This window comes from Littorina saxatilis, linkage group LG16, assembly GCF_037325665.1.
Source record: "Littorina saxatilis isolate snail1 linkage group LG16, US_GU_Lsax_2.0, whole genome shotgun sequence".
In the NCBI taxonomy this organism is placed as follows: domain Eukaryota; kingdom Metazoa; phylum Mollusca; class Gastropoda; order Littorinimorpha; family Littorinidae; genus Littorina; species Littorina saxatilis.
Window position 1 is genome coordinate 29,550,385 of NC_090260.1, and position 24,789 is coordinate 29,575,173.

Consider the following 24,789-nt stretch of genomic DNA (forward strand, 5'->3'; position numbering starts at 1 on the left):
TGTGACTGTTGCTATGATGAACAGACTATGCAGCACGTTCTACGGGTCTGCCCTCTCATTGCTCCCCTTGCGCAACCAGACATGGCCAGAGAGCACAACTCCAGTTACAAAACTAGGGGGAACTGTGGAAGACCTGCGCCGAACGTGCCAGTTCATACGATCAGCAGGTCAAAGACTATGAGTGACACAACCGTCGAACGCTGAAGAAGAAGAAGAACAAGTCGCATGAAGCAAAATTGCTACAATTAGTCAATCTGCCGACCTCACAGAATGAAATTAACAGACTGCATTTTTGTTTTTACCAAAAACGTTATAGCTTTAATTGTCCCCCGCGGCCATGCGCCAAGAAAGCGCTAAACACGTGCACAATCTGTCTCTAAATCAATGTTCACTTTAAATGTATGATCTCTTCCATGAAAAAAGTTCTGTTCACTAATTCATTTATGCTTAACGCTTTACTATCAGATAAGACTTTTCCCTCCATCTGGACTTTCTAATTATTAACATTCGGACTGACTGAGTTCTTTATGAATTAATTTCGCAAAATTTATATTTTTGGCTTAAAAACATTAATCCATAAAAGGATTCCCTCACTTCACAGAAATCCTCCAGAATATAGATTGTTGGTATGTAACCAAGTGGAGGAATTTTCTTAGTTCAATGTAAAAGCCTGGCCAGATCTCAAACGGTGAGTTAAATCAAAGGACTAACTCACAAACACACACGCGCGCACGCACGCACGCACACTCACACACACACACACACACACACACACGCACACTCACACACACACATATACTCGTCTACCTACATCTGTGGGGTACTTTTGCCCTGCCCTAAAATCACTACCACTGTGAGGTACTTGATAATTACCACTTATTTCGAACAGTTGGGCTTAAATGTCTGAAATGGTTTCTTTTACTGACAAATGAGATGCTGTGGGTCTGGATAAAAGCAATATTAATGTAATAGCTTCTGAAAAAATTTGCAAGTATTACACCATCATAATGGGGTATTATGCATAATGAATATTCATGAGCTGACAGGAAGTACCTCACAAAGTGTGTGTGTGTATTTTATTATTAGCTGTTGCTTTGAACCTTTGTGCTGGTGATGTCATGTGCTAGAAATGTCATAATATATTAATAATGTAATATGTTGATTGCTTTTGGTCCTGTGTCATCCGTTACACGTGTACACACACTAAATATGCTTTTTTGTGTGAATTTGCTCCTAAAAGTAAAAAAATATGTTTTATGTTACTGTGTCAAATATAATCATCTTTGGAGTAAAAATACTGCGTTTTCTGTAAAATTTCAAAAAATCATGTAGTATAATAATAATAATTAATAATAATATAACCATGGTCACACAAGTTTTTAATTTAAATTTTATTAATCTTAAATTAGCGAGGCTCTAAACTAAATTTTATTAATTTTAACTATAGAAATGTCTGATGAAATGTGATCAGAAATGATATGGTAAACTGGTACATGTATTGAATTCTTGATTTTGGAAGGAAGAATGAGTTGTGGATGAATGTGCTGTGTGTCTGTAGTGTAGTGTTGTGTATGAGTGTACTGTGTGCCTATAGTGTAGTACTGTCTATTAGTGTACATGTACTGTGTGCCTGTAGTGGAGTGTTGTGTATGGTGTAGGGGAGGGTGGGGCAGGTAGGGTCAAAAAAATCCTTTTTCACTCTCATTCAAAGATTAACCAGTGAAAACATTTCAAACAACTTTTTAAGAAAACTTTAATCCTTTTGCAATACAATAATTCAACATTCGAAAATAAATCGTTCTAATCATGAGAGATAAACGATAAATAAAAAGGTCACCAAAAATACCCAACCTGCCCCACCACGGGGCAGGTTGGGTACCCCTGTGGGGAAGGTTGGGTCAACTTGAGAAAAACAGCTATTATCCTGCCAAAATAAAGGTAAATTAATAAATTGACTAGCTGAACGATACCACAATTAACCTGTGTACATAATTGAGATATGAAAACAACCAACCAAACAAAGAAGAACAAGAAAATTGCCAATAGTAACAACTTACCAAAAACAAACACGAAGCAAAAAATAATATTAAAAAACATCAATGGAAAATAACATAACTTCGCATGTCTGTGCGTGTTGTTATTAAAAACATAACTGAAATAAGAGGTCAGGGTTGAATACAAATGGTGCCGTTGCTGTTGCAATAAACAAAACCTGTCATTCTGTAACACAAACAATATTTATAACTCATACACATGAAATACACGCACCCATCAACACACAATCGCGCGCGTACATACAAACAAATTCACCTATGATTCATATTTCATGCAATAACAAATTTATCCTACATACGTGAGAGAGACACTCGTGAGATAATAATCGTTCAAATCACACGTGTGTATATCATGTAAATGAGGTCATGTCAAGCAAGTCTGGCAGGGACCTGTTTTTCCACTGCTTACAGGGCTGAATATTGGCGGTCGCCCGATCGCCCCCGGCGGGTTCAAATCGCGTCGGGCGGGTTCGAAATTCTGCTGAAATCGCCCGCCGTGCGGGTTCAAATTTCGCTGAAGCACAAAGTCGTCTGTCACTTCTCTACTGCCCACTCATCCCCCCCCCCCCCCCCCCCACTTTGAGAAGGACTCAGGACTACCACCAATCAAGGCCAGACACAGTGGCTAGACAGCTACCCCTCTCCGCCTCACTTGACCGTGTCACCACCCCTCCAGTGCCACGAGCCGCTGGCGATTGCATCAGCAGTCAAAATAGCTACTACCCCCCCTCCCTCCCCCCTCTTTGCGCTATTCACTTCAACCCCTCTCTTATCTTATTCTGCGCTGACCAATCCTTCAGAGACTTTCCTCTCATATAAAAACTCGGTCATTGACCCCGGGTAAGAAGGTCAGTGTCTGGACAGGCAGCTGTGTTCAGATTGCAAGTACCGATCATTGACCCAGGTCTCAAGGCCAACCAGCTTTTACAATGCCTCGACTGCAGGACATTTTCAGTTAAATACACGTAAGTAAAATATGTAGGATAAACAGAATACTACATGGCTTTCGCTCGCAGTTCAATATTAAATTAAAAAAACTCGTGTAAATCTGGTACGACACAGCAAGCCATGTAGTATTCTCTATATGTAAAGAAGGGGCAGGTTGGGTAATGACGGGGCAGGTCGAGTCACTGACCCAACCTGCCCATACCCTACCTGCCCCGCACAGGGTGCACAAAGAAATCGGTCTGTTACGTTTCGATTCAATTTAAATACGAATTTAAACAGCACAATTCACTTCTAAAATGAATCAGGTGTGTATACTAAAGATATCATCCATGAGCACCCTGTTAATTCACGTATAGAACAAAAAGTATGAGAGTCAAAAAAGTCACTGTCAAATTTCATGGTGAAACCACCGGATCCATACTTGCACATCACTACCATTCAAACAAATTGGCGATAGGGACGCACTGGGACATTCAAAAACATAGATCGGAAACGAAACGGGAATATCTTTTCAATTGTGAGAGTTATTCAAGGTGACCCAACCTGCCCCTGACCCTACCTGCCCCACCCTCCCCTACTGTGTGCCTGTAGTGAAGTACTGGATGTTAGTGTACTGTGTGCCTGTATACTGTCCGCCTGGATAGCTCAGTTGGAAAAAATACAGCTGAATGAGCACCCAGAAGTCAAAGCAACCAGCAAAAGATCGAAGAGAGAAAATATAGAATGCTACTTTGACACATATAATTTCGTTTCATTTTAATTTTGCTTTACGGGTCCCGCGGACCACGAAGGCCAAATCAGGACCCCACATGCTTAATAACTACAATTTCAATTACCTACACATCAATCATTGTCAGAAACCCACAATAAGTCAGTGACAGTTGCCTTAAAAACCAAAAAACAAAACAAAAACACACAAGCCCAAAGCCTCGCCATCCGCTACAGTGCTGAACCAGCGCAGTGAGCCAGCCGTTGAAACCCACCGCTCACCCAGAGTCCTCAGACCCACCACCACACAGCCACCCTGCAAGCCGCGTGACTCCGGGCACATGAGGTTGGAAAACAAGCCAAACTCCACGACACATATATATTTACTCATGAATGGCCAAAAAATACGGAGCTAATACCTACTTTAGGAAGATTGTGTCATTGTTACACACGTACATCCATAAAGCAGTGTCTCCATGCGCGAAACAACTTGCGGCAGCCGCAAGCTGTGACGTCATTTAGTCACAATGTATTGCAGGGATTTCTGCCGCACGGCGACCGCAAGCAATTCGCTCCAGGAGCGAAAGAAAAAAAGAACGCATGCGGCAGAAATCACTACAACACATTGTGACCATATTACGTTATAACTTGCGGCAGCCGCGCGGCGACCGCAAGTTGTTTCCGCGCAAGGAGACACTGCTTTATGGATTTTTTTTTTTTAATCCAAATCACACATTTTTGATGAGAAATTTGAAAATAACCAAAATGGTTAAAATGACATTACAGGATTTTTGACAAAAATTTCAACTGGCCGCAATAATTCAATAACGCATTCTAAATGTTTATATTTCACACACTGACTCATTGGAGTATATAATACACAAACCATGGAAAGTTTACAATGACAATAGTTCTTTTAGTTTGCCAGTTGTTCTGATCCGGTGTGAGAAAGTCTTTTTTTCCATGCCGCGACGTTGGTTGTTTCCGTTTCAAGTGTTGACAGATGAAGGATTCTGAACTCTCTTGAGTTCTCGCTTTCTTTTTTCAATTGCATTCCTAACAGTGCACTTAATTTTCAGCCAAGATTTTGCCTGCAGCAAAGGTTCTTTGGCCAGAATGTTATCGCAATCCGCCTTTGCGGGAACACGAAAGCTGTCAATGAAGCTGCTGAAATGCGTACAGATGGCTTTGTTCTGATCTGGAGAGAGAAAGTCTTTTTGTCCATGCCGCCACGGTTTCTGCTCCCTTTTTTTGTGCAATGCTCGTTTCTCATTCTGACAAGACGAGGAAACTGTAGGAAGTTCATGAGATGATGCTGTTGAAGAGTTTCCTTCTTCAGCAACACTGTGGCTGGTTGATGTAGTATGAGCAGGCATCAGGTCATCTATTTCCACCTCTTCTTCTTCCTCAATCTCAGAGTCTTGAAACTCCAAATCTTTGTTCAGATGGATGTCACTGAGAGATTTTCCTTGAAACTTTGAGATCTCCCCAGTTTCCGCTGCCATCAACAGACGGCTTACTTTCGCCAACTGATATGTGTCACTTGGGAGCCGATAGTACTCACGATGCACCAAGATATTGTGACCTAAAAATCCACAGACTTGCTCCAGTTCGTGCTCGCTTAAGTTCAGTATTTGTGAGACAGTAGCCAAGTGCTTCCGAAGCTTTGTGCTGGTGATGTTTTGTGGATTCTGGGCCCCGCTTGCTTCAACGGCTTCTTTGAGACAGGTGTGACCAGCGAGATGTTGCTCTGAGTCAAAATAAGGTCTGGCAAAGACGTACGGGTTGGACGACATTACACCAACCTCTTCACGAGAAAGCAGTAGCTGCTCAATTTCGGCATGCATTGCTTTCGTTAACAGCACAGGCACTCTGCGTCCTCTTTTGCCACACACCTCAACTCGTGTGAAGTGAGCGACAAGTTCTTTCTCCATGTCCGAGAGAGCGCTTAGGATGTCATCCTCAGGCAAGGAATTCTCCTTTGCCGCTTCAAAGTCTGTAAGCAAAATCCTGGCAGCTTCACCACTCCTGCGACGATTGAACATGATGATGTTCGACAGTGAAACCTTAGCAAGAGCATGCCATGCTGCAACTGTTGGCTCTGACCTCAGGGTGTTCAAGCACCGTTCCCTTTCCTCCGCCATATATTTTGTCACTTTCTTCATGTCTTCCGTCAGTGGCAGAACATGTGGCTTGTTGTTTTGCTTTGAGGCCAATGTTGAGAGGGCAGCAGATGAGATGTGTTCTTTCCAGTCAGAATCGCATAGATCCACGAAGTCCGCAGACACTTGCTGCAGTTCACTGTTTCCCTCTATGAGTGCTTGACTTCTCAGAATTGTCGCACACTTCTTGAGAGAATGCCCAATCTTAAGGGCCAGTGATGGATTTTCATAAACATGTGTGAGTGAATCATACCCACAGAGTTTTTTGACAGCAGAAATCACCACAAGGAACTTGTCGGGACGAATACAAGATTGAAGTGCTGTGATTGTAGAGTCCTCTTCTCTGGCTACCAACAAGAACCGGGCAAGCTCTCTGATTTTTTGCCGCATGAATTGTCGTCTGTGCTGCAAGTGGCCATGTTTCTGATACAGTTTTTCGCCGAACTTCACAATGAGGTGATCTCTTTTAGCAACAAAAGTGAAGCCATCAGAATGCATGCCATCAAAAATGTTTTCCTTCAAGCCTCCGCTGCACTCCATGTTGGATGGAAGCAAAGATTCAGCTCTGGATATGACGTTTCTTCCGTTTTTTGAAGTTTTCCGGAATTTGCAGCGTTGTTGGTGCCGCCACAGTTCGTTTCTTACAAAGAAGCCCAGGCAAAATTCACAGGGGATGTAGCACAGAGGGTTCACTTTTTCTGAGGGTGATCGCCAGGGTATTAGTTTACCCTTGTTTTTTTTAAGAACGCGACAGTTGTGATTATAGTTACCAAGGTTCCGCACTCTTTCCAGCAGAAAACGCCTTTCTGCTGAGTTCTTGGGGTTAGACAAAATTTCCACTATTTCAGGTTCCTTCTTATGTTTCGAAAACTGGTGTTTAGCGAGGTTGGTGCTTGGGGAGTTACAGAACTTGCACCAGTTCTCTTTATCGTACACTCTTTTGCCATTTGTATTTGCGGCAATATGGATTCTTATGCCGCTTGGTCGAGTATTGGTCGACGATGAAGGTTTAGATGCTGGCTGGGATGAAGATTTACTCCCGCTTGGTCGAGTGATGCTTCTGGACGATGAAGAAGAGGGTGGCTGTGATGAGGTGTAGAGACCTGCAGCTTTTAGAGATTCAGATGGAATACCTGGTGACCACCTTGCACCTGTTCACACACACACACAAGAACGCATACTTTTATTTTTTTATTCACAACTTACTGAATTTTTTTAGCTAGAGTCAGAAATATTATTACATATTGCTTATAGCCCAGCAGACAGACAAACTAAAAACAGAGTTCGGAATTGGTGAAACCAAAATGGTCCCACCGCTCGATCACATCTCCGACAATGGCCGATGTCAAAGGTCAGTTTGCCGTGGACCAATAGAATGTACATAGGCATAGGCATGTGCAGTCAATCAGTGTAACATTACACATGATTACCCCCACCCCCACACCGTTCATGTTAACTTTATTACTTGCTCAAATTGCTGTCAACATACCTCAGTCTTTAATTACAATGGAATACAACAAAAAATTCCATAACAAAACAAAAACACTTATCAAAGAAAACTTACCTCTTTTTTAGAAACTACATGATTGTTATCCACATGTAATCCTTATTCAACCTTTTTAACGTAATATGAATGCTAATAAAAAAAGGATGAGACTAACTAACCATCAGATTTACGTAGAAAGGGAAAGATGATGGACTCATCGGATTCACTGGTGGTCCCTGGCACTCCACATGGTGCTGTGGCGTCATTGTTGCTCGAGTCAGTGTCATCTTCTGAGCCGGGAAGATAGTCATCGTCCGAGTCGCTGTAAGAAGACCACTCTGGAAACAAACAGATTTAATTAGGCCAAAGAAAAAAACAAGAAGAGCAAAGCTCATACGACTCACATGCATGACCTTGACCTCAATATGACCTTGACTTTCAAGTGACCTTGAAGGTCAAGGTCAAACAACAACATGGCAAATTACACTAAGAACACATTTTTTTGCAACTTTTGCAAATTTTTCCTACCTAAATACACATGACCTTCACCCAAGGTCAAGGTCACCCAAGACAAGACTGTTAATTTTAACAACCAGAAGCACAACAGTGTTTAGTATGAGTTTCTACCAAGAGACAAGGTCAATTTTAGTGGTTCACAGACCTGTTTTGGTCACAATTCAGAGCGGTCAAAGTGACCTTGACCTTGAAGATACGTAACCAAAAGTGTATCAGTATGAAAGAATAACATGTGCCTCACCCAATTAGGAAAGTTTGGAAGAGTTAACTTCCATAGTTAAGGGTCAAGGTCACTTTAAAATATGCATACAATCCAAATTTGAAGGACCCCTGTGACCTTGACCTTGCAGCAAAATCAACCAAACTTATATCAAAAGATAGGGCTTACTTTGATCTATAAACCACGTATAGGTGAGGTAGCCATTATCAATAGCTTGGGAGAAAATTGGGAAAATGTGAAAAATAGCTGTTTTTGAGACAACATTTATGGCCCCTGTGACCTTGACCTTGATGCAAGGTCAAGTTACCATGTATGTTTTTTGAGGCCTTGTCACCATGCACCATCATGCCACATTTGGTGCTGATAGGCCTAATAGTGTCTGAGAAAAATCCAACGTTTAAGTTTTCGGACGGACGGACGGACGGCCGGCCGCCCGGACGACTAGGGTGAGTACATAGACTCACTTTGCTTCGCATGTGAGTCAAAAATACATGTTAAGGTTGTTAAGATACTCTGATCAGAATTCAGGACAACTTGATAAAAACTTGGTATGAATGTAGGTTACACATAGGGATCAATGGAAATGGAAAAGGTGGGGATAGTGTGCACCCCTTCTTCATAAATTTTAGATACCCCATAGACCCAGTGAATGGATACACACACTACCTGCTAACGTAAGGTAGATGAACGCACACACACACAGTTTAATATTTTTCACACAATCATATGAAAGTGTGCACCGCTTCATTTTTGCTTCTTTGCCCAGTAGTGTTCTCTTTCAGATATGGTTGACAATGAAGGAAACATAAATTGAAGTTGAAAAAGGCGCACAGATTTGTCAGAGCTAACACAATGACTACCTCACAATGTGTGTGTACCACCACAACCTTGGCTTTGGATTAAATATACACATTACCCCACAATGATGTTAAGATGCATGGACACACACACATATGATTAAAAAGCGCTGGTCATCTAAAAAACTTTTAAAAAAAATGCACATCAGACACTGATCAGAATTCAGGACAATTTGATAAAACTTGGTATGAATGTAGGTTACACATAGGGATCAATGGAAATGGAAAAGGTGGGGATAGTGTGCACCCCTTCTTCATAAATTTTAGATACCCCATAGACCCAGTGAATAGATACACACACTACCTGCTAACGTAAGGTAGATGAACGCACACACACACAGTTTAATATTTTTCACACAATCATATGAAAGTGTGCACCGCTTCATTTTTGCTTCTTTGCCCAGTAGTGTTCTCTTTCAGATATGGTTGACAATGAAGGAAACATAAATTGAAGTTGAAAAAGACGCACAGATTTGTCAGAGCTAACACAATGACTACCTCTCAATGTGTGTGTACCACCACAACCTTGGCTTTGGATTAAATACACACATTACCCCACAATGATGTTAAGATGCATGGACACACACACATATGATTAAAAAGCGCTGGTCATCTAAAAACTTTAAAAAAATGCACATCAGACACTTACAAAACACTTTTCAGTCAGGTAAGACCAAAGGACATTACACTCAATGAACTAATGTGTTTCTGAGAGTTCAATGACCCATCAATTCAAAGCAAATAATTATACATGGGTGAAACCTGGCAGCTGTTGTTGTATATATAGCTCTTTCAGAATATAAAAATGCCTGGGATCCTGAAAAGTTTCACACCTGATTATACAAAATAATATAGAAAAGATGAAGGCCTCACCTCTAGCAGGTTCGGCTGGTTGACGAAATCCCCGCCTTCCGTCGCTGGTCTTTGGCCTGGCACCCTGCCCTGGACTGCGTGAAGACTGAGGTGGGCATCCCTGGCGCCCAGGGAAGTCCCTTCTGTCGTTGCCAGGGTGACCACCCCGGCCCCCACTGTCCTCTCGGTTCCTGTCGCAGTCACCGCCTGACCTCCAGCCGGTCTTGACAAAGCGGTCCTCGCCCTCTCTCTCCTGGTTTCTCTCTCGCTGTCTGCCCTCTCGCTCTCGGTACCTGTTTTTTCCCTTATCTGTCTCTTCCTCCGTCTCTATCCCTTCCTGCGTCTATGTCTCGGTCTCTGTTCCTCCCCCTTCCTTCGTCTCTGCCCCGACCTCTGTCTCTTCCGCTGTCACTGGGTTTAGATGCTGGCTGGGATGAAGATTTACTCCCGCTTGGTCGAGTGATGCTTCTGGACGATGAAGAAGAGGGTGGCTGTGATGAGGTGTAGAGACCTGCAGCTTTTAGAGATTCAGATGGAATACCTGGTGACCAACTTGCACCTGTTCACACACACACACACAAGAACGCATACTTTTATTTTTTTATTCACAACTTACTGAATTTTTTTAGCTGGAGTCAGAAATATTATTACATATTGCTTATAGCCCAGCAGACAGACAAACTAAAAACAGAGTTCGGAATTGGTGAAACCAAAATGGTCCCACCGCTCGATCACATCTCCGACAATGGCCGATGTCAAAGGTCAGTTTGCCGTGGACCAATAGAATGTACATAGGCATAGGCATGTGCAGTCAATCAGTGTAACATTACACATGATTACCCCCACCCCCACACCGTTCATGTTAACTTTATTACTTGCTCAAGTTGCTGTCAACATACCTCAGTCTTTAATTACGATGGAATACAACAAAAAATTACATAACAAAACAAAAACACTTATCAAAGAAAACTTACCTCTTTTTTAGAAACTACATGATTGTTATCCACATGAGGTCAGACACAATACTGAGCAAAAAGTACAAAATGAATGGTAGCCACTTTCTGGATTTTTTTTGCAAAGAACTGTTTTCTTCTGGTTGTTAATGTTGTTGTATTGTGATTAAAGAGAGAATAAAGAATTAATATCATTTTACAGATTATTTTTTCTGTTGATGGTTATTTTGTTTTTGATTATTTTCCATTGAAAATACAACTTAAAATGGCCACTGAAACCTGACAAAAATGAGTGGTCTTGTTTGAGAAAGCACAATGGTAAGTGAAGCAGTTTGTAGTGTCATGTTTGTATTTATTTTGGTCAAACTAAGTGTATTTAACAATTAGATATGCTCATTTTCTTTCTTTACCGTAAAATGTGTCGTTAGCGTGGACGAAAAAATTGCATTCTGTAAGTAATGCTTCGTGTCTCACTTCACACGCTGATCTAAGTCCATACCATCATCATATCTTTCACATGCAACTCGATATTTCCACTGATAATTGAAAGTTACTGAATAAAATGACACAATCTAGCACACATAAAAGCAATAAAAAGACCTAGCGTTGTGAAAGAATGTGTGAAAGGCAATATCCGACGTTTTGCGTCACTGCGTTACTTACGTTTTTGCACTTCCAAATCTAACGCGAAGTCGACACAGGGCACACGAACGAATGTCAATCGACTCAATGCACTGCGGAAATTTCCACAGATTACGAATAAATGGCCTTCACCTTTCCCACAATGCATTGAGAGGAGGTATTTTGACCTGGAAGTTGTTCGTGTCTTTGGCGTTTCGCGCAAACTTACAACATGTCCACAGTGTTTTAGACAGACGAACTTCGATAATCATGGATCCCTGATTGATGTTGCTGTATTCAGGTGAGTTACCCAACAGGCAACTACTTTTGTTCATGTTTTATGCAAAATCACCAGCATTTGTTTACATTGATGCTGAACTTAGTAGATTTCGTTCGTCATTCTCGCCACTCTGCCGACATTTCTTGGTGTCTTTCAATACGAACGTCAGGAAAATTTGACCTTTTCTTGAACCAAAGTTTATATTTTTGTGATTGACTTAAAGTTTCTTCGAGTTTGTATAAAGAAAGCTGTGAAGGGGAAATTTTAGTTACAGTTTCCTGCATTTTAATAGTGTGGCTTGTTTTAGATTACGTTCGTATTTCTGACACCAGTTTTTTAATTTCATTTCGTGTCACTCGAACCAACGCAATCAGCAATTCAGTTCATTGTGGTAGATGGCAGATACAATGTAAATCAAAACATGTTTACGTATGTTATCTGCTACAGAAAACAGAAAAAGAAAACAAGCGAATAAGAAAAATAATCAGTTGTGAAACGATGATAATTGATGATGTTGGTAATGTTGGACACAACAATTCAGGTGTCAAAAATAACTTACGTAATAATTTTCAGACTTTGCCTATAACTGTGACTATTTGCCATTGTTGCATCTTCAAGTATGATTTGAAAAAAAATTATGCCTGTGCTTGATGTTTATATTTATTGAAAGTTGTAAAATCTCTATTTTATGGTGTAGGATAGACTTTATATAATGTAAGTTAGATGAGACACATTGAATTTGTCGTCATGTGTAACTTACACGTATGAAAGGTCATTTGTCTGGTATACTATAAGGAGATCCAGATGAGGAACCACATTCTTTTCAAATAAAATTGATTTTACTACCGTTTATGTTTAATCAGAGTAAAAGTCTGGGCTGGTTAATAATTTTGTGTGTGTGAATGATGTAAGTAATATTTGACACAACATCGCTAGCTTGTTCATTGATGCGTACTGAAACACAGTTTGTGGGTTCAAACTTATATTGTTGGAAATATATTATCAAGATCATTTAAATCTTTAACCATGAAGATAATCGATTGCTATTTAATCGGTCAATTTTGTTCATACAGTAACAATTGGTAAAGACAAGTCAAACCCACCAAGCTGTACAGTCTGAAAAAAAACCAGTGACCTGTTTTGTTGTGTAGATAAAAATAATGAAGATATGTGCTGACTTGAAATACTTGAATAAAGTAAAATATTGCATGATTTTGTCCGAAATGGCCATGGCCAATAAAACAGTCTAAGGCAAGAAAAGTGTAACTTCTATTTTAATAGTTGTAAGTAACTATATATATATAATACTAAAAACACTTCTGGAATTGAGTGGGTGGGTTGGTGTCATAGAAAGATCTATATATTAATAATTGTGCACATCCTAGATACTGGGTCACAACTATGGGACATGGACACCAGAAAAAAAAGCATGACTAAATGGAGTAAAAAACACTTTTTCACGTACAACAGACTGTCCTTCAAATTAATTCATCAATGAGAAGGCCTTATGTTTAAGCATTATTCTAGAAACGGCATGTATATGCGTGTAGTACGTTTGATGTCGTGGGTTACATGGTTTCCACTTTGGGCTTTTATCTCCAACAAAAGGAATTTTATTTCACTGATTGCTTATGGCATGTAGACAATATTAATATATAACTGCTTTGTGCAGAAAAGTTTAAAATTATTGGTAAGTATAAGGTGGCCAGATATGAGACTAAAGTGGAAACCGTAACCCACGCAATTTCCAGGGACAAAAGTTTCATTTGTCAGTCATAGCAAGCCATTTGCATTCATGTTACCCCTTTCTGTTTTGAGATGAGATAGATACTTTTTAGCAAGTAAAAAATTTTGGTAGTGTGCTCACTGATAGTAAGTATGCAGAGAGAATATTGGCGTGAGTTACATGGAAACCATAACACATAATGTTAAGAAATCAAGCTACACAAAAGATCAGTTAATCAAGAATCCCTAAAATTAAATACAGTGAGTAACAATAAGTAAGGCAATGTTGCTTTAGGCGCATATTTTGTGTGTTTTTGTGCTTGTCTCATACTAAAACATCGAGCGAAGCTTGTGTGCGTTTCACAGGAAACGATCTGACCTTGCTTTCGCTGTAAACTTCCGGTTCTTCGTAGCGCACAACAGGAATAACATCATTTAGTAAAACCCAATAAAAGTGAAACAAAGCACTCAGTTCTTTCAAAAAGCATATAAAAGAGAATGCAAAATAGTTTTTAACATGCTCTTAAAACGGTTGTTAAATAAGTGCATTGTCCGATCGTCGATCGTATGTTACAGAAGAAACGAACATTTCAAAATGGCGCCACTTGTGAGCATGCTTGTGGCTTGAAATATGCATTGTATCTTGCTTTATTCTTATAAATATTGGAAACAGTAACAATGACTACGTATCAAAATCATTAGGGAAGACTTCAGTTACCATCAAACAGTTGGGAAGGCCTACTGTGATTCGAAATCGGCGTTCGAACAGTGAGGATACGATGACATCGAGCGTGCGTTTCATTCCAAAAACCGGAAACCGACGCGTGTTTGTAGCAAAATTCTCAGTTAGTATTCATGTGACCCGTGTCAAAACATCATCAGTGGAAATTTCCACTGGGCTGTTTTGGTCCAACGCACGACTTTCACGGGACAACCGAGACTACATGTTAACGCTGGCTGCGTTGTCGTGCGTTACTGAAAAAAACGAAAGAGGAGTAGGTTACCAACATCTGTGATTAAAAGCTCAGATGAAAGGGTTTCATAACGCCGTGTTGTGTTATGAAAAGAAAATGTCTTTGAAATGATTAAATCCTAAAAGTGAACTATTTGAAGGGTTCCCGTGTAGGGGGGATCATACTTCGTACTGACGTCGAAACTGGAAACCAATGTAACGCACGATAACGCGTTTTCTTCACCGATCAAACTCCCAGAAGAAGAAAAATGGATGTAATTCTTGAGTGTGTATGTCGAGAATAATCCTTCAGCTGACCCATAAACATCACAATAAAATTCACAGAGCTTTGTTCTCCATTATGTACAGCTGCAACACAGACTGGTGTATTTTTGTCCCAGTTTTAGGTGCTGTTTTAGGGGCATTTTGGCTAAAAATTAAATCGTTTAAAACCCACAGCAATGTTTGGAAACCCAAACTTGGTTGTTACAGTAAGTCAAATCCATCCCCTTTGACATCAAAGCATCCCCTTTGTCATCCATTGCTCAGAGATATTGTGACAGTCATTCAAAGTTGACAACCCATAGTATTTCCCAGTATCTAGGACGTGCACAATTAAAAAGATGGCGAGTCTGTTGAGGTCCCAATTACTATTTTGAAAGAAAGAAAACAATAAGCCACACATTAATAGTTGTTTGGATTGTGTTCATGTGCAGGATGGATCGACCTGAAATGCCCGCAATGCGTCGAAGTTTTAGGGTTGCGCTCCGCACACCGCCCGACAGTGGGAAAGAAGAAAGAAAAAAGGGAAAGAAGACGGCCGCAGAGGCGTCCAGAGATTTTCGAATGAGAAGGAAAGAAGATCCTGAAACATACAAATTGCACTGTGAATATGAAAACAATCGAGTGAAGGTGTTCATGGCAACGTTGAGTGATGAGAAGAGGAAGGCATACAATGAAGTGACGGCAAAACGTGCAAAACGTTGGCGTAATAAACAAAAGGCGAACGGGAACCCTTGCAGTAGTTACATTCCACCGAAAACCCGGAAAGAGAAGGAAGAACAGCGAAATAAGTGGGCAGAGAATCAACGCAAGCGGCGAGCAAATATGACTGAAGAAGACAGGGAGCTTGCCAAAAAAAAAAAGGAGAGCAAACTATGCAGCAAAGCAACAACAGCTGAAAGAGGACTGTAGGCCACATGATCCAATATCCCAGGATTCCCATCAAGCCTCGACTTCGACCCAAGTAACGCCAAGCTCTGTGGATATGACTTCATCAAACCTCTCAGACTCGTCCATACAGCCGTCAAGTTGCAAAGAAAAGATTGCAATGTACAAAGCTGTGTCGCGGACACGAAAGTCATTGCCTAAAGACAAGAAAAAGCGTGCTCAGGTCCTGTCGAGTTTGTTGCATCGATCGTCACCGGCCACGAAGAAATTTGTTCACGCTCAGAACCCATCAAAGGAAAAGGAATGCGCTGCTCGCAAGGAATTGGATTTTGCCATTGACAGTATCCAAGAATCCATGGTCAACTTGCGAAAGAGAAGAAACAAAAAAGACATGAAAGCCAGAAGAACTGTGGCAGCCATGCTAAGTTTGAAGAGAAAGTACACAGTCGCTGAAAGTACAAGACTAGGAATTGGTTACCGTCTGTTTGTCAAGTCATCAAAGGTGAAAGATTTGGATGCACTCGATCTTGACGAGAGGAAGAAACGGAAGGACTGCATCGCACAAGAAGCTGTTGACAAAGTTGAGCAGTTTTACAGGAGGACTGATGTATCCAGGTCATTGCCAGACGCTCGCAGTGCTCGAAAAAAGAAGTCTGGGGAGGCGTTGCTCGCAATGAGGGTCATGGAGAGGTCATCAGAATCAGCTTTCGTTGCATTTAAGGAGGACTTTCCAGACGTCAAACTGTCTATCACCAAGTTCAAGAAACTGCGACCCAAAGATGTGTACCCATCAACAAGAATCAAGAAAAGGGACTGCCTGTGCGAATATTGCGAAAATACGGACCTGAAGCTTGATGCACTGCGACGGTTTAGCGTGCAACACAACCTGGACAACATGACGTACAAGGACAGGTATGAGCTGAACAGAGACACACTGTGCCCCAAAATCCAAGGAGAGTACAAACAGGCTTGTATTGACAGAAAGTGTCTCGAGTGTGGAACATCTTCAGTCGAGGTGAAACTCCGCCCATTGCTTGAGACCCATATTGCTGAGAACGTCACATTTTCAAAATGGGAGTTCATCAATTACGTCCACAATGGAGTCAACAAGAAGAAGTTGGGTAAGACCCGAAAAACCGTACCAGCTCCGGAGTTTGTTGCTCAACTTGTCAGTGATGCAACAACACTGTCAAAACACTTGTTTAACGCCCGTTGGCAGGGGAACCAGTATGACTCCATCAGCAAAGATGTGCCTGGGGGATGGGTGGTGTTCTGCCAAGATTTTGCCGAAAACTTTACCTGTTGGGTGCAAGATGAAGCGCAAGGGGCACATTGGGCCCATGACCAAGTTACACTCCATGCAAATGTAGCGTCCTACAGGTGCCCAGTAGACGGATGCGAGCTCATGGTGAACCACACACTCATGGTGGTGAGCAACGACATGAAGCATTGCCATGATGCTGTGCACACATTCAACTCTGTTACTCTGAATTTTCTTGTGCATCAGCAGGTGCCCATGAACAAGATCATCATGTTTTCAGACGGGGCGCCCACCCAATACAAGAACAAGAACTCCTTTTGCGACTTATCGCATTTCTTTGAGGACTATGGGCTGGAAGGTGAGCGTCACTTTTTTGGCACAAGACACGGCAAAGGACCTTGTGATCGAGAGTTTGGCACTTTAAAGAAAGCTGTCAACCGACGCATCAAAGGACGTCAGGCTGAAATCCACACTGCAGCAGATTTCTTTTCCTTCTGTCGTGACCACTACTCGAGAGAAACGGACCACTGTCACTACAAGCGCTCCTTCTTCTACGTGCCCACAGAAGATATTGACAGGCACAGAAACAGAGCACAGAACCTGAAGCCTCTACCACAAACTCGCCAGCAACACTGCCTGAGAAGGGTGGAACCCTTCGTGCTGACCTACAGAGAGAGGAGCTGCTTTTGCCCGATTTGCACAGGAAGGGATGAGGGACGATGCACGAATGCCGACATAACAGGGGAGTGGAACGTCGCCAGTGTGCTCAAAGGGAGAGCATGTAGGGTAAGTGCAACTAAACATTGAATTAATGCCAGCCTCACGTTTTACTTGCCCTGATAATGGATAGGAGTATATCAGGACACGGCTTCTGTTCACTGCATAGACAAATGTGGGCTCTGAATATTGTTGGACAGTTAATTTCAGAACATTAGTTGTGTATGTTTTTCAACAGTGTAAACAGTAGTTACGAGCCATATTTTATAAAACTTTCGACACACATGTAATGCACCCCTGAATCGTCCTGCGATTTGACTAAGTACTGATGTTGGCAATTAGTATTTTTGCTTTTCCTATAAAGTTACCATTTTGGACTAATGCCATTTTTGCGTGTCGACGACAATATATTGCTGGATTTATTTTTGTGTGCACTACATGTTAAGTTGGCTCGTACATTTTCAGAGACCTGCAGCAAACAACAGTCTGCCGGCTTCTCCTGAACACGGTGACGACAACGCCAACCGTGCCCCGCTGAACAACGCACCTGCTCCGCCGGCTTCTCCTGAACACGGTGACGACAACGCCAACCTTGCCCCGCGGATCAACGCACCTGCTCCGCCGGCTTCTCCTGAACACAGTGACGACAACGCCAACCTTGCCCCGCGGATCAACGCACCTGCTCCCCCGGCTGGTGACGACAACGACAACCTTGCCCCGCGGATCAACGCACCTGCTCCCCCGGCTGGTGACGACAACGACAACCTTGCCCCGCGGATCAACGCACCTGCTCCCCCGGCTGGTGACGACAACGCCAACCTTGCCCCGCGGATCAACGCACCTGCTCCGCCGGCTTCTCCTGAACACAGTGACGACAACGCCAACCTTGCCCCGCGGATCAACGCACCTGCTCCCCCGGCTGGTGACGACAACGACAACCTTGTCCTGCCGAACAACGAACCTGCTCCTCTGGATGTTGACTTGAGGTAAGCGCGCCACCCCCACCCCCCCAACAACAACAATATGCATAAAAAAATATTTGGCTAACCTATATTTTTTCCTGCTGACCCTAACCTTTCTTTAAAGACACATTTTGCTTTTATTATTCAATACATATTGAAAACTATTTCGCATGGATTTGACATAAACAGACAGCACATTTCCTGATAAACAGACAGAATTGAACAAAATGTTATCCCCTTTTGGAAACAATCATTGTTTCCCCAGTAGGTATGGGGGGAGGTGGAGCTGTCTGCTTGTGAATTTAGGATTCACGCAATAATTAAACCATTGTCATGTGCAGGTTCCCTGATCCTGGAAGTGGAACCAAGATAATCCTGATCGATAGCTTCTACCCAGTGACCTGGAATGGAAAGCCATTCCTCTGTCAGGTTTGTTTCCCCCTTTTCAATTTGTAGATTTTGGTGCTTTAAATTGTCTCAAATGTATTTTTGCAAATTACAGATACCGTAAATTCCTGGTCAGAAGCCGCTACTTTTTAAGTGGAATGGAGTGTTTGAAGAATGCGATCGTGACACATGGATTTTTTTTTTTTAGGGCGGCTACGAAAGTGAATGTATGTTTTGCCCCATTTTTTTTTAAAAGGCTTGTAAGACGGTGCGGTTTGGAACCCGGAAAGTACAATATTATTTTCATAAAGTGTTATAGTGTGCGTAGCAGGTTATAATTTCATCCTGTTAAATTTCAGTCTTGTGTTTTTCAGGTGAAAGCTTTTGACGACAACGAGGTGAACAGGACGGCTAAAGTGCACTTTATGCGCCAAGTCAACGAGCTCTACACATGGCCAGCACGCCCTGATATTTCATGGGAACCGTTTTCCTTCTTCCAAGATGCACCTGTCACTCTCCAGCTGGATGAGAACTGTTCAACTCACAGACAACAGTTTTACAGAATACAAGATTAAACGGGCACTCCGGAGGAATACTTTTTGTTTGAAGTCAATATCCTTGCCTTCCAAAATTTATTCTAACCCCAGTTTTAGTGTCTAAGAAACTCGCAATACGTTACAGATGTTTCATGTGACATGCGACAACAATCTTTGACTTAAATGTCACTTTACATCAATATTTCAAAAGTATCACAATTTTAGTGTCTCATTACTTACGCTTTACTGTGTATCTGTTTGTGACCAAAGACCAATGAATCGAATGAGTGAGATCATTTCAAACTGTATCAATAATGGAACCTCTTACACACAAGACTAGATTTCAAGAGTACTAGAATTCAAGCATAACAGACTTCACAATTTTGGTGTCTTCATAACTTACGCTTGGTGTCTTCATAACTTACGCTACATCTGATTCACTTGCCATATTATTTTCAGGCCTTCACTTTTGTTTTCAGTTGTGTTGCATGGTCTACCAGAAAGGTGATCAATTAAATCAGCAGCATTACAATGCTGCCTAATCTTGTTCTTGTAAAAAAGTGATGGACTTGCCAAATGATGTAAGTAATGGTGTCTTCACAACAACTATTTCTTGCTCAATTGATTTACACAAAATGTAGGTGCTGTCTGGCTGGATTTTATGGATAAAATGTAACTCAAACACTGGGCAAAATCAAAGATTCCAAACGTTTTAACTTGATAGAAATATCTTGCAGTTGGTGTCCACCAAGTAGTTTACATCATTGTCCATGCATACCTATGATTGACGATCAATAAAGGAAAGAGACATGAAGGCAATTATGTTTTGACTTTTATTTCCGGTAAAGCTGTGTTTTAGCTCCCATTACAATCATAGACTTTTCCATCTGAGCATTTTTTATTTTTGATGCTCATGTCAGGATTTCATTGCTCAGTATTGTGTCTGTCCTCACATGTAATCCTTATTCAACCTTTTTAACGTAAAACGAATGCTAATAATTATATAAAACAAGAAGGGCAAAGCCCATACGACTCACATGCTTTACACATTTTTCCTACCAAAATACATGTGACCTTGACCCAAGGTCAAGGTCATCCAAGGTCATGCAACACAAAGCTGTTAATTCAAGACATAGGAAGTACAATGGTGCTTATTGGCTCTTTCTACCATGAGATATGGTCACTTTTAGTGGTTCACTACCTTATTTTGGTCACATTTTATAAGGGTCAAAGTGACCTTGACCTTGATCATATGTGACCAAATGTGTCTCATGATGAAAACATAACATGTGCCCCACATAATTTTTAAGTTTGAAACAGTTATCTTCCATAGTTCAGGGTCAAGGTCACTTCAAAATATGTATACAATCCAACTTTGAAGAGCTCCTGTGACCTTGACCTTGAAGCAAGGTAAACCAAACTGGTATCAAAAGATGGGGCTTACTTTGCCCTATATATCATATATAGGTGAGGTATTGAATCTCAAAAACTTCAGAGAAAATGGGAAAAATGTGAAAAATAGCTGTTTTTTAGGCAACATTTATGGCCCCTGCGACCTTGACCTTGAAGCAAGGTCAAGATGCTATGTATGTTTTTTGGGGCCTTGTCATCATACACCATCTTGCCAAATTTGGTACTGATAGACTGAATAGTGTCCAAGAAATATCCAACGTTAAAGTTTTCCGGACGGACGGACGTCCGGACGGACGGACGGACGGACGGACGACTCGGGTGAGTACATAGACTCACTTTTGCTTCGCATGTGAGTCAAAAAGGATGAGACTAACTAACCATCAGATTTACGTAGAAAGGGATAGATGATGGACTCGTCGGGTTCACTGGTGGTCCCTGGCACTCCACATGGTGCTGTGGCGTCATTGTTGCTCGAGTCAGTGTCATCTTCTGAGCCGGGAAGATAGTCATCGTCCGAGTCGCTGTAAGAAGACCACTCTGGAAACAAAGAGATTTAATTAGGCCAAAGAAAAAAAAAATACATGTTAAGGTTGTTAAGATACTCTGATCAGAATTCAGGACAATTTGATAAAACTTGGTATGAATGTAGGTTACACATAGGGATCAATGGAAATGGAAAAGGTGGGGATAGTGTGCACCCCTTCTTCATAAATTTTAGATACCCCATAGACCCAGTGAATGGATACACACACTACCTGCTAACGTAAGGTAGATGAACGCACACACACACAGTTTAATATTTTTCACACAATCATATGAAAGTGTGCACCGCTTCATTTTTGCTTCTTTGCCCAGTAGTGTTCTCTTTCAGATATGGTTGACAATGAAGGAAACATAAATTGAAGTTGAAAAAGGCGCACAGATTTGTCAGAGCTAACACAATGACTACCCCACAATGTGTGTGTACCACCACAACCTTGACTTTGGATTAGATACACACATTACCCTACAATGATGTTAAGATGCATGGACACACACACATATGATTAAAAAGCGCTGGTCATCTAAAAACTTTAAAAAAATGCACATCAGACACTTACAAAACACTTTTCAGTCAGGTAAGACCAAAGGACATTACACTCAATGAACTAATGTGTTTCTGAGAGTTCAATGACCCATCAATTCAAAGCAAATAATTATACATGGGTGAAACCTGGCAGCTGTTGTTGTATATATAGCTCTTTCAGAATATAAAAATGCCTGGGATCCTGAAAAGTTTCACACCTGATTATACAAAATAATATAGAAAAGATGAAGGCCTCACCTCTAGCAGGTTCAGCTGGTTGACGAAATCCTCGCCTTCCGTCGCTGGTCTTTGGCCTGGCACCCTGCCCTGGACTGCGTGAAGACTGAGGTGGGCATCCCTGGCGCCCAGGGAAGTCCCTTCTGTCGTTGCCACGGTGACCACCCCGGCCCCCACTGTCCTCTCGGTTCCTGTCGCAGTCACCGCCTGACCTCCAGCCGGTCTTGACAAAGCGGACCTCGTCCTCTCTCTCCTGGTTTCTCTCTCGCTGTCTGCCCTCTCGCTCTCGGTACCTTTTTTTTCCCTTATCTCTGTCTCTTCCTCCGTCTCTATCCCTTCCTGCGTCTCTGTCTCTGTTCCTCCCCCTTCCTTCGTCTCTGCCCCGACCTCTGTCTCTTCCGCTGTCACTGTCCCCCTCCGAATCTCTATCTTTCCTCTCTTTGTCTGGGTCGTCCTCTCTGCTCCTGCTCTCTCTCGGGCTGCGGTCACGGTCTCTCTTCTCTCGCTCAAACTGATCTTGGTCACGGTCTCGTTCTTGGCCGGAAGACCTCTCCCTGTCTGTGCGAACGGGATCTCTGTCTCTGTTGTCGTCCCTGCTGCATCTGTCTCGCCCACTGTCTTTGTCTCGTTCCTTCTCTCTGCTCCTGTCTCTCTCCTTGTCCCTCTCCTTCTCTTCTTTCAGCTTATCCTCTCTGGGTGATCGTGACCTTCTTGCCCTCTCCTTGGACCTTGACCTGCATGACCTTTCGCTGCGGTCGCTGTCTCCAGGGGAGCAGCTCTGAGAGCGCCTCATCCTGCTGGACTCCGAGTCCCTGGACTTCTCATCCCTATCTCGGCCTGCAAATAAGAAAGAAAATACAATGAACATAGCACAATTGAGTTTTTCAAATTCACTTTGTCCCTTTCTGAGAATTTGCTTTACCCCTCTATCTGTTGATCCAGACATGGGATGATACAACGACACGTCTTATTCTACGATCGATAGACAAGGGGTTAACCTTCGCAATACCCGCTAAAAAACTTACGCGCAGTACCTCGTGGGTGCAAAACAACCCATGGTTTTTACATAGGCACTAACTTAATAGGCACTAAGGCCGTAGGACATTATGTACTAAATGAACTAATGTGTTTCTGAGAGTTCAAATACCCATCAATTCAAAGCAAATAATTATACATGGGTGAAACCTGGCAGCTGTTGTTGTATATATATATATAGCTCTTTCAGAATTTAATAATGCCTGGGAACCTGAAAAGTTTCACACCTGATTATACAAAAGAATACAGAAAAGATGAAGGCCTCACCTCCAGCAGATTCGGCTGACTGATGAAATCCTTGCCTCGTACCCTGCCCTAGACTGCGTGAAAGCTCAGGTGGGCGTCCCGGACGCGCATTGAAGCCAATGGTGTTGGTCCTATTGTCCGTTTTGTTCACCTCTTCCACTTGTACAATGCCGTCACTAGGAGTTTCTGCCACCACACAGAAAAAATGTTATGTGAAAACTTTTTTTTTTCAGGCAATTTTCACTGAATTTCAGGCAGCTATTCGTTGAAGGTTTACATTTTGTATTGTTTGTATGTTCGTCTTATTTGGGGCGAATACGGAAACCCTGTTATTGATATTTAATCTCTCACCTGTAGTCAAACGCTCCTTATTCATATATGTATATGAGGCCATCCACGATACTGGGCATGGCTTCCATGTAATTTACACAATGTTGTGTAATCACAGGTGTGATTTTGGAGAAAACACTTATTGGCTGTTAATAATGCCATTCTTTTATTATGCCCTTCTCATATATTGTAGCTTTATATGTGATCCAGTTCAAAGTTGTTTGCTATAAAATTGTTTTGGTGACAGAGAATCAACTTGGAAACCATGTAACCAACATCATGATCAGCACTTGCGTCAACAAAAACCCATTTTTCAGCCAAACTGTTTCAAGCATCTAAATTCCACTATCATATCATGTCCCAGCTGCCATAAACCCCAAACATCTGTGTACCAAATCAGTTTCCCAGTATCATGGACGGCCACATAATTATACAAACTTCCACATAAAGAAGAAATGCTCACAGTCACAGCGCTGTGAATGTAAAGTCTGAAATGTTTTTGTTCTTCTGAAATTTGTTTTGCGAAGCTTACCTGCTGTAGCTTTGAGCTGATTCAAAGCCAGCTTCAGAAGCATGCTGCCTCTGCTATTGGGGGGAAACTTCTGCGACATTTCAAACCTGAAAAAAACAAACCAGTACTGAGTACATGTACAACAGAAACAAACCAATTGAGCAACTAGTTCCTGAAGGGCTTCTGAAAGGGCCATTTCACTGGTAGACGTTTGCGAGGAGAAGGAAGAAGGAAAAGATAGAGAAGAAGAAGGAAAAGACGAAGACTGAACAGGGGGAGAAGAAGATAAAATGGAAGAAAGAGAAGAAGATGGAAGAAAAGGAAGAAGACAAGAAAAGAACAACTTTACAGGACGGGAACCCAGTTTCCGTGCAAACGCTATTTTCGGGTTGCAGTCTATTCTGCCAAGGATTTTGACGTCATTGGTGACGAAGTTTAACGCAGGAGTGGTCAGACGAGATCTGTGCCAAAAATCACGGACGATGCCGATCAACTGATAACGATTTTGTTTTCTTGAATCTCTCCGAGCGAAAATGGAGCATTTTTCCTAAGGCACTATTTTGAGAATCTTTGACAGCCTCACT

The 24,789-nt window shown here is 41.9% G+C and overlaps 3 protein-coding genes and 1 long non-coding RNA gene across 4 annotated transcripts in view; 2 read left to right on the forward strand and 2 right to left on the reverse strand.

Moving 5' to 3' along the window:
* Positions 1-24,789, forward strand: part of LOC138950784 (uncharacterized) — a 274,457-nt gene that overhangs the window by 203,200 nt on the left and 46,468 nt on the right. The gene's annotated exons all lie outside the window — the stretch shown is intronic.
* Positions 1,736-10,079, reverse strand: LOC138950770 (uncharacterized). Its single transcript, XM_070322496.1, has 3 exons — positions 9,825-10,079; positions 7,538-7,696; positions 1,736-7,023 (listed from the first exon to the last, which is right to left on the reverse strand). The coding sequence occupies exon 3, from the start codon at positions 6,410-6,412 to the stop codon at positions 4,700-4,702; it is 1,713 nt and encodes a 570-aa protein (XP_070178597.1). The 5' UTR covers positions 6,413-7,023; positions 7,538-7,696; positions 9,825-10,079; the 3' UTR covers positions 1,736-4,699.
* LOC138950769 (uncharacterized) lies at positions 10,357-20,526 on the forward strand. The gene is made up of 5 exons (XM_070322495.1): positions 10,357-11,678; positions 15,051-17,551; positions 17,948-18,468; positions 18,786-18,873; positions 19,206-20,526. Exons 2-5 carry the CDS (start codon positions 15,602-15,604, stop codon positions 19,404-19,406), a joined length of 2,760 nt encoding a protein of 919 aa, XP_070178596.1. The 5' UTR covers positions 10,357-11,678; positions 15,051-15,601; the 3' UTR covers positions 19,407-20,526.
* The window catches only part of LOC138951354 (U1 small nuclear ribonucleoprotein 70 kDa-like), a 4,452-nt gene continuing 816 nt past the window's right edge, over positions 21,154-24,789 (reverse strand). Inside the window, exons 2-5 of the mRNA XM_070322973.1 lie at positions 24,227-24,312; positions 23,386-23,550; positions 22,105-22,920; positions 21,154-21,317 (exon numbers count right to left, since the gene is read on the reverse strand). Coding sequence (XP_070179074.1) covers positions 21,154-21,317; positions 22,105-22,920; positions 23,386-23,550; positions 24,227-24,312 — 1,231 coding nt within the window. The remainder of the gene's footprint in view (positions 21,318-22,104; positions 22,921-23,385; positions 23,551-24,226; positions 24,313-24,789) is intronic.

Excerpts from the sequence above, each read along its gene's own strand:
- LOC138950770 (XM_070322496.1), bottom strand. The coding sequence starts at position 6,412 with ATGGAGTGCAGCGGAGGCTTGAAGGAAAACATTTTTGATGGCATGCAT.
- LOC138950769 (XM_070322495.1), top strand. The coding sequence starts at position 15,602 with ATGACTTCATCAAACCTCTCAGACTCGTCCATACAGCCGTCAAGTTGC. Across the intron at positions 18,469-18,785 it reads CCTCTGGATGTTGACTTGAG|GTTCCCTGATCCTGGAAGTG; the intron begins GTAAGCGCGCCA and ends TGTCATGTGCAG. Across the intron at positions 18,874-19,205 it reads GAAAGCCATTCCTCTGTCAG|GTGAAAGCTTTTGACGACAA; the intron begins GTTTGTTTCCCC and ends TGTGTTTTTCAG.